Genomic DNA, 14,987 nt, shown 5'->3' with positions numbered 1-14,987 from the left:
GATTAGGAAGTGGCAGCCCACTCCAGTATTCTTGCCTGGGTAATCCCATGGACAGAGGAGCCTGCTACAGTCCATGGGGTCACAAAAAGAGTCAGACACAATTGAGCGCATGCGTGCGTGCCGCACACACACAATATGAATGGACTCATAATGTATTCTTTCATATCTGACTTCTTTCACTTAGCAAAATGTTTATTTTTTTTGTTTGCTTGGCAATGCCACATGGCATGTGGGATCTTAATTCCCCAATTAGGGATTCATCCCACATCCTCTGCATTGGAAACCTAAATTCATAAACACCGGACTGCCGGGGAAGTCCCTAGAATGATGTTTTTGAGGTTTATCTATGTTATAGCATGTGTCGAATTAATAATTCATCTTACTTTATTGTTGAGTAACATTCCATTGCATACATGTTGTTTATTCCCTAGTTGATGGACATTTGCTACCAACATCTGATGCTTGTCTTTGTGTGGAGGTGTTTTCATTTCTCTTAGGTGGATACTTAGGAGTGAAATTGCTGGATTGTATGGAAATTTATGTTTGACTTTTATTTAAGTGTCTTGTCAAGCTGTTTTCCAAAGTGACTGTACTGTTTATCATTCCCACCAGCAATGTATGAGGGTCCCAGTTTCTCCACATCCCTGCTAACACTTGATATTGTCTCTTGTTTTGATTATAGCTAGTGGCTATATGAGTGGTTGTCTCATTTTAACTTGCATTTCCCTAATAATTATTGATTTGTAACATCTTTTTATTTACTCATCGGCTATTGCATCTTATTTGGGGAAATATTTATTCATATCTTCTGCCCATTTTAAAGTGTGTTGTCTTATTATTCTTTTCTAAAGTTCCTTTAGATATTCTTGATTCAGAACCTTTATTAAATATATGACTTGCAAATGTTCTCTTCTAGGCCATGACTTGCCTTCTTACGTTCTTAACGTTCTTTTGAAAAACAAAGAATGTTGCCATCTAGTTTATCAATTTTTTCTTTTATAAGTCATGCTTTTGGTGTTCATTTAGTAACTCTTTACCTAACCCAGGCTAATAATAATTTATTATTATTAAATTAGGCCACAATAATTTATTTTATGGTTTTAATTCTTCCTTGAAAGTCTGTAATCCATTTTTTTTTTTTATAAACTTACCACTTTAGCCATTTTAAAGTATACAGTTTAGTGGTATTAAGTATGTTCACGTTGTTGTGTGCCCATCACCACCATTCGTCCCCATAGCTCTGTTCATCTTATAAAATCTGTACCTATTAAACAATAACTCCTCTTTCTCCCTGGCCAACACTGGCAGCCACCATTCTACTTTCTGACTTTGACTGCCAATAGAAGTGGAATCATACATAAATATTTGTCTTATTGTGACTGACTTATTTCACTTACTGTAATATCCTCAGGTTTTCATCTGTGTTGTAGCATATTGCAGAATTTCCTTTGTTTTTAAGGTTAATAGTCCAATTTATGTATATACCACATTTTGTTTATCCATTTGGTGCCGGTGACTTGGGTTGCTTCCATGTTTTAGCTGTTGGGAATAATGCTGCTGTGAACATGGGTGTACAGATACCTCTTTGATACTCTGCCTTCAGTTCCTTTGGGAATATGCCCTGAAGTAGAATTTCTGGATCATGTGGTAATTCTCTTTTTAATTTTTTGAGGGATTTACTACTTTTATACAGAAGCTATACCACCAACAGTGTGCAAGAGTTACAGTTTCTCCACTTCATTGCAAACTCTTGTCTTATTTTTTTCTGGCAATACCCATCCTAATGGGTGTGAGGTAGTATCTCATTGTAATTTTGATTTGCACTTCCCTAATGAAGTGATGTTGAGGATCTTTTCATGTGCTTATTGGCTATTCATTTATCTTCTTTGGAGACCTGTCTGTTGTAGTCATTTGTCCATTTTTTAAATTTAGTTGTTTGGTTGTTGTTGTTACTGAGTTTTAGAAGTTCTCTGTATATTCTGGATATTAATCACTTATCAGATACATGATTTGAAGACATTTTTCCCCATTCTGTGGGTTGACTTGTATTCTTGTATTCAAGCAGTATACAAGATACTGCTGAATCCTGTTTCGTGGTATTTTGTTGAGGATTTTTGCTTGATGTTTCATAAGGGATGTTAGTCTGTAGTTTTCATGTAGTGTCTTTATCTAGCTTCAATATCAAGGTTATGCTGGCCTCATGAAATGATTTAGGAAGTGTTATCTTCTCTCCAGATTTTTGGAAAATTTTGAGAAGGATTGATTTAGTTCTTGTTTTTATTTTTCTTTTTTAATTGGTAGAAAATTGCCTTATGATATTGTGTTGGTTTCTGTTGTACAACAGTGTGAATCAGTCATTGGGGATATATATATATAAATCCCCTTTCTCTTGATCCTCCCTCCTCTCCCCTCATCCCACCCCTGATTTAGTTCTTTAAATGGTAGAATTCACCAGTGACACCATCTTGTCCTGGGCTTTTCTTTGCTGGGAGATTTTTGATTACTGATTCAGGCTCTTTACTGTAATAGTTACAGGTCTATTCCAATTTTCTATTACTTGTGATTTAGTCTTGAAAGGTTTTGTGTGTCTAGGAATTTTCCACTTCATCCAGGTTATCCAGTTTATTTCACATATATATGTTCATAATAACTCTCTTATAATCATTTCTGTGTAATGAGTAGTAAATGTCCCTATTTTCCTTTCTGATTTTAGTAATTTGAGTCTTCTCTCTTTTCTTTCTAAGCCCATCTAGTTGAAGATTTGTCAACTTTTAAAAATTTTTTGAAGAACCAATTCTTGGGTTTCATTAATTTTTTCCCCTCTATTTTTCTTTTCTCTACTTTGTGCTAATCTTCATCGTTTCCTTCTGTTGACGAAAAAAGATGCACAATGTGAGAGTTGTGAGTTAAGTTTTCTTCCAGGGAAAATGAGGATTGTAGTCTGGGAGACAGCACCTCAGATAGCTCTGAGAAACTGCTCCAAAGAGGAAGTGGAGGAAGGTCAACATATAAGATTGTGGTGAAGAGGGAGTTCAATGCAATCAGGTACTTATTTTACAAAAGATTTTCTGCTAGTCGCAAGGAGCTGATGTCATCTTGAAGGAATTTAGTGCTTTTCTAGATAGATGCAAGGATTAGGATCATGAAATCAGTTCCTGAAAATATCTGTCTAAAAACCTGCTCCACCAGTTTCCCTGGAGCACAGGGTGCCTCAGTCTCCACCCTGAATTCTTCTCAGGGCATGTCAGAGGTCAACAGCTACAGCAGCACAGGGCTCAAACTCTGCAGAGGCAGATGGCAAATGCCTTTTTTTTTTTTTTTTTTTCATTTATTTTATTAGTTGGAGGCTAATTACTTTACAATATTGCAGTGGTTTTTGCCATACATTGACATGAATCAGCCATGGATTTACATGTGTTCCCCATCCCGATCCCCCCTCCCACCTCCCTCCCCATCCCATCCCTCTGGGTCTTCCCAGTGCACCAGCCCTGAGCACTTGTCTCATGCATCCAACCTGAGCTGGTAATCTGTTTCACCCTTGATAGTATACTTGTTTTAATGCTATTCTCTCAGAACATCCCACCCTCACCTTCTCCCACAGAGTCCCAAAGTCTGTTCTGTACATCTGTGTCTTTTTCTGTCCTGCATATAGGGTTATCGTTACATCTTTTTAAATTCCATATATATGCGTTAGTATACTGTATTGGTCTTTATCTTTTTGGCTTACTTCACTCTGTATAATGGGCTCCAGTTTCATCCATCTCATTAGAACTGATTCAAATGTATTCTTTTTAATGGCTGAGTAATATTCCATTGTGTATATGTACCATAGCTTCCTTATCCATTCGTCTGCTGATGGGCATCTAGGTTGCTTCCATGTCCTGGCAATTATAAACGGTGCTGTGATGAACATTGGGGTGCATGTGTCTCTTTCAGATCTAGTTTCTTCGGTGTGTATGCGCAAGTGCCTTTGACAAGTGCCAGTTTGTAGTTGACAGGGCCTCGTCATGGTTATAAATTTGACCATATTGGGAGCTGTGAGGGAAGCCCCAAGAAATTTAGTGTCCTTAAAATTCAGTTAAATTTTACATTAACATAGCATAACAGCAAAGAACTATTCAGTAAATGAGTCTTAGTAGATACAGACCTCCATTAACAAGGTCTTCCCTGATAGCTCATTTGATAAAGAGTCATCTGCCTGCAGTGCAGGAGACCCTAATTTGATTCCTGGGTCAGAAAGATCTGCTGAAGAAGGGATCGGCTACACACTCCAATATTCTTGAGCTTCCCTTGTGGCTCCGCTGATAAAAATTTGTCTGCCGTGTGGGAGACCTGGGATCAATCCCTGGGTTGGGAAGATCCCCTGGAGAAGGGAAAGGTCACCCACTCCAGTGTTCTGGCCTGGAGAATTCCATGGACTGTATAGTCCATGGGTCCTAAAGAGTTGGACATGACTAAGCGACTTTCACTTTTCTATTAACAAACCAGCATTTAACATTTATCGAAACATCTTTTCTTCCGAAAATTACCCTCATTTTTACCAAATATAACCAAATTAAGACTAGTTTCTTTGCAGAATAAGTCTGGTTACAATAAACTTGGCCTGACAATCTATATAACCATAATTGATCTTAGACTTTTTAGCTTTGCTGAAACTTTTATGAAGAGTCTTGGACTGAACTTCAGGGCTAGGAGAGTCATGCCAAAAGCTTGTCACAGATTTCACCTAACAGATCTACGTGAATTCCTCCCTTGTTAAGGTCTCCAAAATTTCTTGAGATATCTGTGTCTGTTAGTGAGATAGCCTTCCTAAATTATCTGATAAAGCTACTGGAAACCTGAGAGTTTCCAAACTATGGCGGGATCAGACAGAAAAAGTAAATGTTTCAACTTTGCTTACAAAAGTATAATTTACCAAATTACTGTAAGTAATTAGTAATTAGTTTGAGGGAAAGGTTTTCCTTACACCTGGAAAACACAGGCTCAAACCAGTAGTTTTTCAGATAGAAACCATGTAAGTTATAAACATATTCACCAGTTCTTTCAGTCCTTTTGTTAATCTTGGTAAAGCCATCAGGCTTCTCATTGGAATCCTTTCATTTCTTATCTAGTTCAGGATTATGGTCTGAAAATAAGAAACTTGTGTTTATCCAAAAGTCCTTTCTATAAATCTTCTTGAAAAGGAAGTATTTTTGCAAAAGCATCAGAATAAAACCACAACTGCCTATAATGGTAAAAGACTTAAAAAGACTTTTAAAATCTGATTACAGTGCAGTTGACAAAGGAACTTGGTTATGACTGTGACAACACTTTAAGAGAACTGATAACATTTATCAGAATTTTAGGCACTCCATTTAATTTCAGGATATCTGTATTAGTAGCATTTACCATACTGTATAACCTAAGGAGATTTATTATGTATTCAACAATACCTCCCATGCAATTCAACATACCAAATGAACCTTATTAGTTCAATATCTGTCTCTAGGATGTTTGAGAAGCCTTCTAAAGCATCCCAAAGATAGCTATTGGTCAGAAGTGCTTTATTAGAATTTGATTTAGGAAGTTTTGTCAATAAATATCAAAGGGATTTAGGACACTCAGATAGGACCATAAGTCACTGTGAAACATTAGTTACTTAGCCAAAGTAACAATTAAATACTTCAAGGGCAAATGTAGAACAGATCATTTAAGAGGTAAAGAAACTTGAAAGTCAGTTATCAAAGGCAATTTAACATCTTCAGAAAACTTGTCTCTTTTTTAACAGAAAAGCCAAATTTAAGTTCTACACCAGCTTACTTTTAAAGTTAATTTACTCAACTAAACTTACCACCTAATTTATTTTAGCACGGTTTTAACTTTAAAGTTGTTGAATATCTGGAGAGATCCTAAAATATAATCATTTCTGAAAGTTCACCTAAAGCTCTTTATCTCATTTGTATTTTGTTTCTTTAAAATTTTTTCCACTTTGAGTTAGTTTTCTTGTCAGCAGATTTGTTTCTTTTTTTTTCAAATCCATCACAGGTGTGGAGGAACACCCCTCAGCAGACATTTTCCTCAGGCCAGACAGGCTATGTCATCCTGTCTGTAAGGACTTAAACTTATGAGACAGCCTTTCACATGTGGGAGGCCATCTCTGATGCAGAAAAGGCTAGAAAGAGATCTCTTTGTCATCAAGCCTTTGCCAGCTCCTATATAATATATGTGGCAGAGTCAGGCCCATTTGAAAACTTAACAAATGTGCCAGAAAGAAAACCACCACAATTGTCAGCAGATTTGTAACAGATAGAATAAGGTCTTATTTGACCTCTAATAAACCTAGGTTCAGGGCTTCCCTGGTGGCTCAGATGGTAAAGAATCTGCCTGCAATGCAGGAGACCCGGGTTTGGCCCCTGGGTTGGGAAGATCCCCTGGAGAAGGGAAGGGCAAGCCACTCCAGTATTAATGCCTGGAGAATTCCATGCACAGAGGAGCCTGGTGGGCTACAGTCCATGGAGTCAAAAAGAGTCTGACATGACTGAATAGCTGTCACACACAAACCTAGGTACAATAGGAATATTATACTTAACATTGATAAGCCTAGACATATCTATATTAATCAAACAAACAAGCTTAAGCCACCTTCAGTAACAGATATCAATTCAGTACTGAATATTTCTTAGATCATGGATCCTAAAATTTATCTTGGCCAGTTTTATATATATTTAGATTTAATTTATAAGCTCTTTCTTTTTTTTCTTTTTAAGCTCTTACTTTCAAGTCAACTAAAACAATTCATTTACAAGTTAACTTTTACACAGAGATTGAACCAAAAATCTCAGTTTTTTCCCACTTGAGTTCAAAAGACTTTTTCCCCACTCCCCACTTTTTTTTCTCCTGAGTTCCTGGGTACCAGGGACTGTGTCCCCACTCAGTTGTTTGGCATGAAGCATCCCAACCCTGTAGCCTACAGGCTAGGTCTTGGAGCTTGTGAGCTCAGATGTCAGCTTCAGCAGTATTCACATCACTGAATTTTCCCCAGTATGTCTGACACCAGTGTGTGTCCCCAGGGTGAACCGCATCCACCCCTCACCTTTGCAGGAAACCCTCTGAGACGAGCAGATAGATATAGTTCAGGTTTCTATCAAATTACTGCTTTTTCCCTTGCCCTGGTGGATGTGAGATTTTGTTTTCAGCCTTTAAGAGTGAGATCTCTATTTCCCGCAGTCCTGTGGGGCTCCTGCAATTAAGTAAGCCCCACTAACCTTCAAAGCCAAATGCTCTGGGGGCTCATCTGCACCTGTGGGTTAGGGGGCCTGACTTGGGACTCAGAACTCTCATTCCTCTCAGAGAACCTCTGAAATATAATTACTCTCCAATTTGTGGGTCATGCACCTGGGGAATTTGGGATTTGGGATTTGACTATATCACAAGTCCACCTCTTCCACTCATCTCATTGTAATTTTTTCTTTTATGTCTTTAGTTGTAGAAAATCTTTTCTGATAGGATCTAGTCTTCTTCATCATTTTTTGTTTTTGTGTTTGTTTTTTTAAACATATTAGTCTCTTAAATCGTGTAGAAAACAAAAAGTATAGTCACATGCCATTGTTACAATGGCTTTTATAATTACCCGTTTATTGTAATGTTTGTTTCCCCATGTGGCTTTGAGTTACTCTCTGATGTTCTTTTTACCTTCCCAGCACTATCTTGAGCATTTCTGGCAGGTCTGCTGCTGCTGCTGCTGTCACTTCAGTCGTGTCCGACTCTGTGTGACCCCATAGACAGCAGCCCCCATCCCTGGGATTCTCCAGGCAAGAACACTGGAGTGGGTTGCCGTTTCCTTCTCCATCTGGCTGGTCTGGTGCTCACTAACTCCTTCAGATTTTGTTTTTCTGGGAATGTCTTGATTTTTCACTCACTTTTGAAGGAGAGTTTTGCCACTTACAAGATTCTTGGTTGAAAGTTTTTTTTATTCGTTTAGTATTTTAAATATTTCAGCCCACTATCTTCTGGCCTTCAAGTTTCTGCTCATGATCTTATTGAGGATTCTTGTATATGATGACTTGCTTCCTCTTGCTGCTTTTATGATTTTCTCTTTTGATAATTTATTATAATGTGGCTTGCTGTCTTTCTTGAATCCATCTTACTTGGAGTTCTTTAAGCTTCTTAGATGTTTATAGTCATATCTTTCATCAGATTTGGGAAGTTTTTAGTTACTATTTCTTCACACAGTCTGTCACTTTCTCTTTCTTTTCTCCCCCTAAGACTCCTACAGCGTGTCTGTTGTCTTGCTTGATGGTATCCCACACGCCCCTTAGGCTCTGTTTGCATTTCTTTAATCTCTTTCTTTCTGTTTCTTAGCCTAGATAATTTCTCTTTCCCTATCTTTAAGTTTACTGATTCTTTCTTCTGCATGCACAACTCTGCCTTTCAATCTCTCTAATGAATGTGGTGTTTCAGTTATTGTACTTTTTAGCTCCAGAATTTCTTTTTGGTATCTTTTAGGTTTTTTAATCTCTATTTATATCTCCATTTTGTTTACACATTGTTTTAAAATCTTTGTCTAATGTAACTGCCATAAATAAGTCTTTTCCAGGAACAGTTTCTGTTGATTTTTTTTCCTTTCAATGGTTTATACTTTCCTATTTCTTTTATGCCTTGTAATTTTTTTGTGGAATATGAATCTAGTACTGAGTCTAACATTTGAGTGTAGTAATGTGGTAACTCTGGAAATCAGATTCTCCACCTTCCGGGGATTGGTGTTTTCTTATTACTATTTTGGGTTTTTTTTTTTTATTATTATCAGCTGTCTGTTTCACAGAACAACATAACATGTAAGCTTAGTGTTTTAAATGTTTAATGAGCCTTTCCTTAGGCATTTGTAGTCACTTTCTAATTTTCCCCCTACAGGCAACTGTTTTTTAGTGGCCTGTTTTTTAATGTCTGGTTCTTAAAAATGGAAAAGCAAAAAATGAAGTGGGTGTGGGGAGAGGACTAACCTTTTAAATCCACTGGAAGTCACTTCAGCTGGAGCGGGGGGTGGGGGTGGGGGGCGCTTAACAACAATGAGGGGGAAGTGCAGCAACAGTGGCTGCCTGTCTGTCTGTCTCTTGGTCTGCATCTCTGTGATGAAAAACAATAATTAGTGACCAGAGCACAGGTCCCCACTATTTGGAGGAGAAGTTCCTTTCTGCCCACCCTGGCTCCCATAAGTTGTGTCCAAGCTACTCCAGGAACATGCACACAGCTCTCTACCACATCACTAAGGGTGGTGGATGGGTAGTTGCTAATGTACTGAGATATAAAATTGACCAAATTTTACTGCAGTTTACCACCCAAGTGTTCCCTTGAAATTTGCAAGCCTTCAACAGACTTCAGAGTTCCAAAATAGTTGTTTCAAAATCAGATTCTGCCAGTGCAGTTATTGTCTATGTGAGGACTCGGGTTGCTGGTGCTTCCTACTCTGCCATCTTCACAGAATCTTCTCCATGATCTAATTTTGAGTTAATTTTTATGTGTAATGTAAAGAGTTCACATTCGGTTTTTGCATGTTTATATCCAGTTTTCCCAGAACGATTTGTTTAAAACAATTTTATTTTTTTAATGAAGTACCTTGACACTTTCATAAAAAATTAACCATAAATGTGAAGATTTATGTCCTATCTCTCAATTTTGTTCCAGTGATCTATACAGCTATACTTGCACAAATACCATACTCTCTTTTTAACTATATTCTTGACACATAATAGGTGCTCAAAATTTTAGTTAAATTGAAATTGACTCTGCCAGGAAAATGTTGCAGGAAGAGAACACTTACTCTGCTGCAGTGGGTGAATCACTGGAGTTACCTGGTAGCACTGAGGGTCCTCGGGGGTTGTGCGGCAATCATAAGTGTGGATGACAGAAGATTTATGTATATATAATATGCATATAGATACAGGGATGTGTCATGTGTGTATATACATATTAAAGGTTCTGACGTCCCTTTACATTTTTTATTCCATCTAAAACTTCTTTTAACCAAAAGAATTAAATTTCAGCTGATTCCTCAAGAGAAAGAGAAGGACTCCAAAGGGAAGAAACTACTCTACCTTATGTATATCACAAACAAACCAAAATATGACACTCTCATTTTCTTCTAAATCCTTGGATCATATCACTTTGAAACTATTCTAAACATTTAGTGGAAATTACCAGTGTTTATGCTTTTAACCTTAATTTCTGGATTCCAGCCTGTATATGTGTCTTTGTGGAGGAGGGGTAACTTTGTCAATACGACTTTTAAATTTGCATATTCTGAGGTAAATCATGCAGTTTCTACTCAAAAATAACTTTTCCAGAGGTTTTGAACTTAAGTTATTCTCTTATTTTTTCTGTTTCTCATACAAACATAACTCAGTTATCTTTTGTGGCTGGAATAGATGTTTTCATATTTTCTCTTCTGACTTAGTGTTTAATAATTGGGGGCTTATAAAATTAAATGAAAAGTTCTGATTTTGATTATTTGGACAGAAAATTGACATTGAATTGCCTAGACTTCTTAAAGAATATGTATTCTTACACATGCTGCATTTTTGTCTTTTGAGGTGTGCGTGTTGTGAGAGGTGGGGTGGTATGTGGTTTATTTATTTTTGTTTCATTTCTCTAGTTTCCTATCAAGGTGTCTTTTGAGAACTTCTGTCCTTAGGCTGAAAAGAAAGCTTATGCCTCACTAAAGAAAAAACATCAAGGACAAAATTTAGGATAGGCATGCTGGTAAATGGTAGTAGCCATCAAAAAATAGAAGACAAAAAGATTGGAGCTGCAGTCTTTAAAGTAGTGAAATCCAGAGGCTGATTAGTTGCCATCATTATGCTATACCTGACTTTCCCAGTAGCTCAGCAGTAAAGAATCTGCCTGCAGTGTGGGAGAGGCAGGTTTGATCCTGGGTTAGGAAGATCCCCTGGAGTAGGAAATGGCAACTCACTCCAGTATTCTTGCCTGAAAATCCCATGGACAGAGGAGCCTGGTATGCTAAAGTCCATGGGGTCACAAAAAAGTTAGACACAACTTAGCAACTAAACAACAACAAATGCTGTGCCTTCCGTAGAAGCTCAGCAGTATTTTAAGCATTGTTGTATTCATTGCTTTGAAATGGAATGTTATCAGAATATACTGGAAGTATTTTATGAAGCAGATTTAGAGTTCTATCTATACCACTTAGCAGAAGAATCACTCATGGGTAAGTTAAACTTCTTGTGACCATGATTATTTTCTGGGGGAATTATTCTTGCTCCATCAGTTTCTTAATGATGTTAATGAGATTCAAACAAAGGGATGTTTCTGTAGGTGTTTTGAAATATAAAGTTCTCTACAGGCATTTTAAATATCATTTGTGTATATTAAGCACTGATACATAAGTTTTTTTTCTTTCAAACTCTTTCTAAGATAATGTGAAAGGAAGTGGATGGACAGTCATAGAACTGTTGGGTCATTTGCTCACAAATACAATTGAAATGGGTAAAATAGGGAATATTAAAGCTCAAGAATGTGGGACATAGGGAAAACCTATAAGAGAGAAAGGAGCATTTTCTTCAGTCTGTCTTATGACAGGAAAGGAAATGATACTTTTCTTGGAGAACATATAAAATCTGTAATTTTACATAGTTGAGTAGATTGTGATAAAAGCATCTTTTTATCATTCATGTATAAAATATATGTAAAAATTGTTTTCAAATATATTGTAAAACTTTGAGTAATACAAGGCTAGAGTAGTTAGGGCAGTGTAGTATGGCATAAGGGTAGACATGTAGGTTGACAGAGTAAAGTTGAGTCTAGAAAGAAGCTTTAATATTTATGTTGAATTAATTTTGAACAAGAATGTCAAGATAAGTTCAATGGGAAAATAATAATCTTCTTAACAAATAATGCTAGGTAGCCACATGCAAAAGAAAGAATTTGGACCCCTTCTTCATATCATACACAAAAAATAACTCAGATTAGAAACTTAAGTGTAAGAGCTAAAGTTATAAAACTCTTAGAAGAAAATATAGAAGTAAATCTTGGTGACCCTGAGTTAGGCAGTGATTTCTTGGATAAATTGGACTTTGTCAAAAGTAAAACTTTTGTGATACCAAGGATACTTTTCACATCAAGAATGTGAAAAGACAAGCCACAGAATGGGAGAAAATATGTGCAAGTCATGTTGCTTTTAGAATATATAAAGAACTCCTACAACTCAGAAATAAAAAGTAACCCAATTAAAACTTGGGCAAAATATCTGAATAAACATTTTTCCAAAAAGTTATACAAATGTCCAGTAAGCACATGAAAAGATACTTAGCACGATTAGCCATCAAAGAAATACAGTTCAGAACAACAGTGAATCTCATTCACACACATTTCACACTCACTGTAGTATTCATAATTTAAAGAGATGCATAATAACAGGTGTTGGTGAGAATGTGGTGAAATTAGAACCCTCATACACTAGTACATTGATAGGCTGTAAAATAGTACAGTCACTTTGGAAAACTATTTGGCAGTTTTTCAGATGGTTACACAGAGTTACCATATGTCCCAGAAAATCTACTTCTAGATACATACCTGGATATATAAGAGATCTGAAAACATGTCCACACAAAAACTTGTTGCATGAATGTTTATAGCAGCCATATTCACAGTAGCCAAAAGAAGGAACAGTTCAAATGCCCATCAACTGATGAATGGAGAAGTAAAATATGGTATATCAATTAATGGGATATTATTTGGCAGTAAGGAATGAAGTGCCGATAGATGCTATCATATGGATGAACCTTGAAAACATTTTGCTAAGTGAAAGAAGTCAGTCACAAAAGACCTTATTCTATATGATTCCATTTATATCAGATATCCAGAATAGCCAAATCTATACAGACAGAAAGTAGATCAGTGTTGCCTAGAGAACAACTGAGGGGGGCAGAGATTAGAAGAGAATGGGAGATGATGCTAGTAAATTGTGGGTTCTTTTTGGGCTGATGAAACTTTTTGAATGAGTTATGGCTGTACGACTCTATGAGTATATTAAAAAAAAAGTTGTGCTAATTAAATGAATAAATTGTATGGTACATGGATAAAAATAATTGAAAAATAAAGCAATACCCAACTCAAAAAATGTAAAGAAAAGGACATTTGCATATGTGTTTCTGCTGATTATCACCTGAAGATAGAGAAGAATCAGATGGTTGATTGTCTCTTAACTATAATTTTTCTTTCATTCTCTATCCTTCTAGTGGCCAATTAGGTTTATTAAATGCGTGCACTTTTGTGTTGATTGATAGTGAATCTTAATTCATTTTTGACAGGAATTGAGTTCTTCTCAGACTTTGTCACATGATGGAGGATTCTTCAATAGACTGGAAGATGATGTTCATAAAATTCTTACTAGAGAAAAAAGAAGAGAGCAGCTTACAGAATATAATGGAACAGATAATTACACAGCTCATGAGCACAACCAGGCACGTAACATAGAAAATTCTCTTAAAATCACAGTGAATTTTTTTTTCCTTTTTTAAAAATGTAAACAGTGGAATTCAATTATGATTGTATAGAACTATAGTTTTAGTGTATTATCTTAGTCATTATTACACATAGATATTTATATTTAAAAGTGTGAGGTACTTTATTAATTGGTTAATATTTATTGAGCATGTACTATAGTGCTTGGTATTGTTTGGCATCAATATCGGGGAGTGGGAATATCAAAATGATTAAGACCATCCTTGACTTGGACACTCAGGGTAGTTGGGGATAGGAGGAAGTAGACTGTAAAGAGCATATTACTCAGCATGATGAAGGATTTAAGAGAGAGATGAACAATTAAAAAAAAAAGTTTTTAAATAGAAAAGGTAATAGACCACTCCTTGGGTAATTGGGAAAGGTATATAAAGAAGTAACATTTGCAATGGATTTTGAATGCAAATAACTGTATAAACTGAGAAATAGAGAAAAACCTAAGGGAACTGCAAGAGCAATGGCCCAGAGCTATGAAAAGCCTTTAGACTGAATATTCAGGAAACTGAAAAATTAATGCATCTAAGAAGTAAAGACTTAAGTGAGTGTGGGATAACATGATTAGAGAAATAGATTGGAATTAGGTTATAAAGGTCTTTTAATGTGAAAATAAGAAGTTAGAATTTTGTCCTACAGACCAGGGGTTGCAAACTATATAGTTGGTCTGCAGTCTGTTTTTGTAAGGCTCACAAGCTAAGAATGGTACTCAATTTTAAAATACTGTTTGGAAAAATACAGAAAAAAACCCCAAAGATATTATCATATAGAGACCTCTGAGTTTGCATTTATTTTTCCTACCATAAACCACCAGTCTTCTGTTTTACTTCCTCTTAAACTATGAATCTGTTTTTTACCTTCTGTTGACCTCTAGTCTATCAATAACTGGCCTCTCAGCCTGGAGCGTGTAATAATAATTTCAGTCATGTCCCCATGAACGCTCCCCCTTCCTTCCTTGACTTTCTGGCATTCCCGTCATGTCAGTATGCAGCATTTGCTCTCAAGTACTGTCTGCCTTCACTATTACAGTTTAATTTTTGTTTAACCAGGTATTGCTGGACAATACTCCTTCCCGTTTATATTCTCTTCTGAAAATCAGTGCTGTGTAACTTTTGCCATATCCTCATTTCTACTTAATGGTGGTTTGATTCATTTTTTTTTACTTTAATAAATTCCTTCCAGTGGCTATTTCAAATTGAAAAGCCCATTTTCCATCCTTTTACTGTCTTCAGTGGATGTTAGTTTTTTGTTTCCTCTGATAAATTCAGTCATTCGACAAATTAAACACTTAAACTGTGTTGTTATATAGGACACATAAACGGAGCCAGACTCTTAAGAATTTTTTATTCCAATGCAGCAATAATATCACCTTATAAAAACACTGTATCACATGAAAATTTATTTTTGGCTTAGTATGGGACATCCTTGCCTGCCCTCAGATACTTGTGAGCTTCTTCCTTTCTAGCACTGAATTAAATTTG

At 36.3% G+C, this 14,987-nt stretch overlaps 1 protein-coding gene and 1 non-coding gene across 6 annotated transcripts in view; one reads left to right on the top strand and one right to left on the bottom strand.

Annotated features, from left to right (window-relative positions):
• GKAP1 (G kinase anchoring protein 1) overlaps positions 1-14,987 on the top strand; it is a 94,523-nt gene that overhangs the window by 55,386 nt on the left and 24,150 nt on the right. For 3 of the 5 annotated variants that reach the window (XM_065947179.1, XM_065947176.1, XM_065947177.1), the window contains exon 8: positions 13,302-13,454. The exons of 1 other annotated variant lie outside the window; for it this stretch is intronic. In XM_065947179.1, the coding sequence (XP_065803251.1) occupies positions 13,302-13,454 (153 nt within the window). Of the gene's footprint in view, positions 1-13,301; positions 13,459-14,987 lie in introns of all 5 variants that reach the window. One more of the 5 variants, XM_065947178.1, reaches the window with a different exon arrangement.
• On the bottom strand, positions 6,119-6,266 carry LOC136143930 (small nucleolar RNA SNORA12). The gene has a single exon (XR_010658431.1). It is a non-coding gene; the product is annotated as a small nucleolar RNA SNORA12 (small nucleolar RNA).

Source organism: Muntiacus reevesi, chromosome 10 (assembly GCF_963930625.1).
Source record: "Muntiacus reevesi chromosome 10, mMunRee1.1, whole genome shotgun sequence".
NCBI classification, from domain to species: domain Eukaryota; kingdom Metazoa; phylum Chordata; class Mammalia; order Artiodactyla; family Cervidae; genus Muntiacus; species Muntiacus reevesi.
Note: the sequence above shows the minus strand (reverse complement) of the source record. Positions and strands in the feature narration are given on the sequence as shown.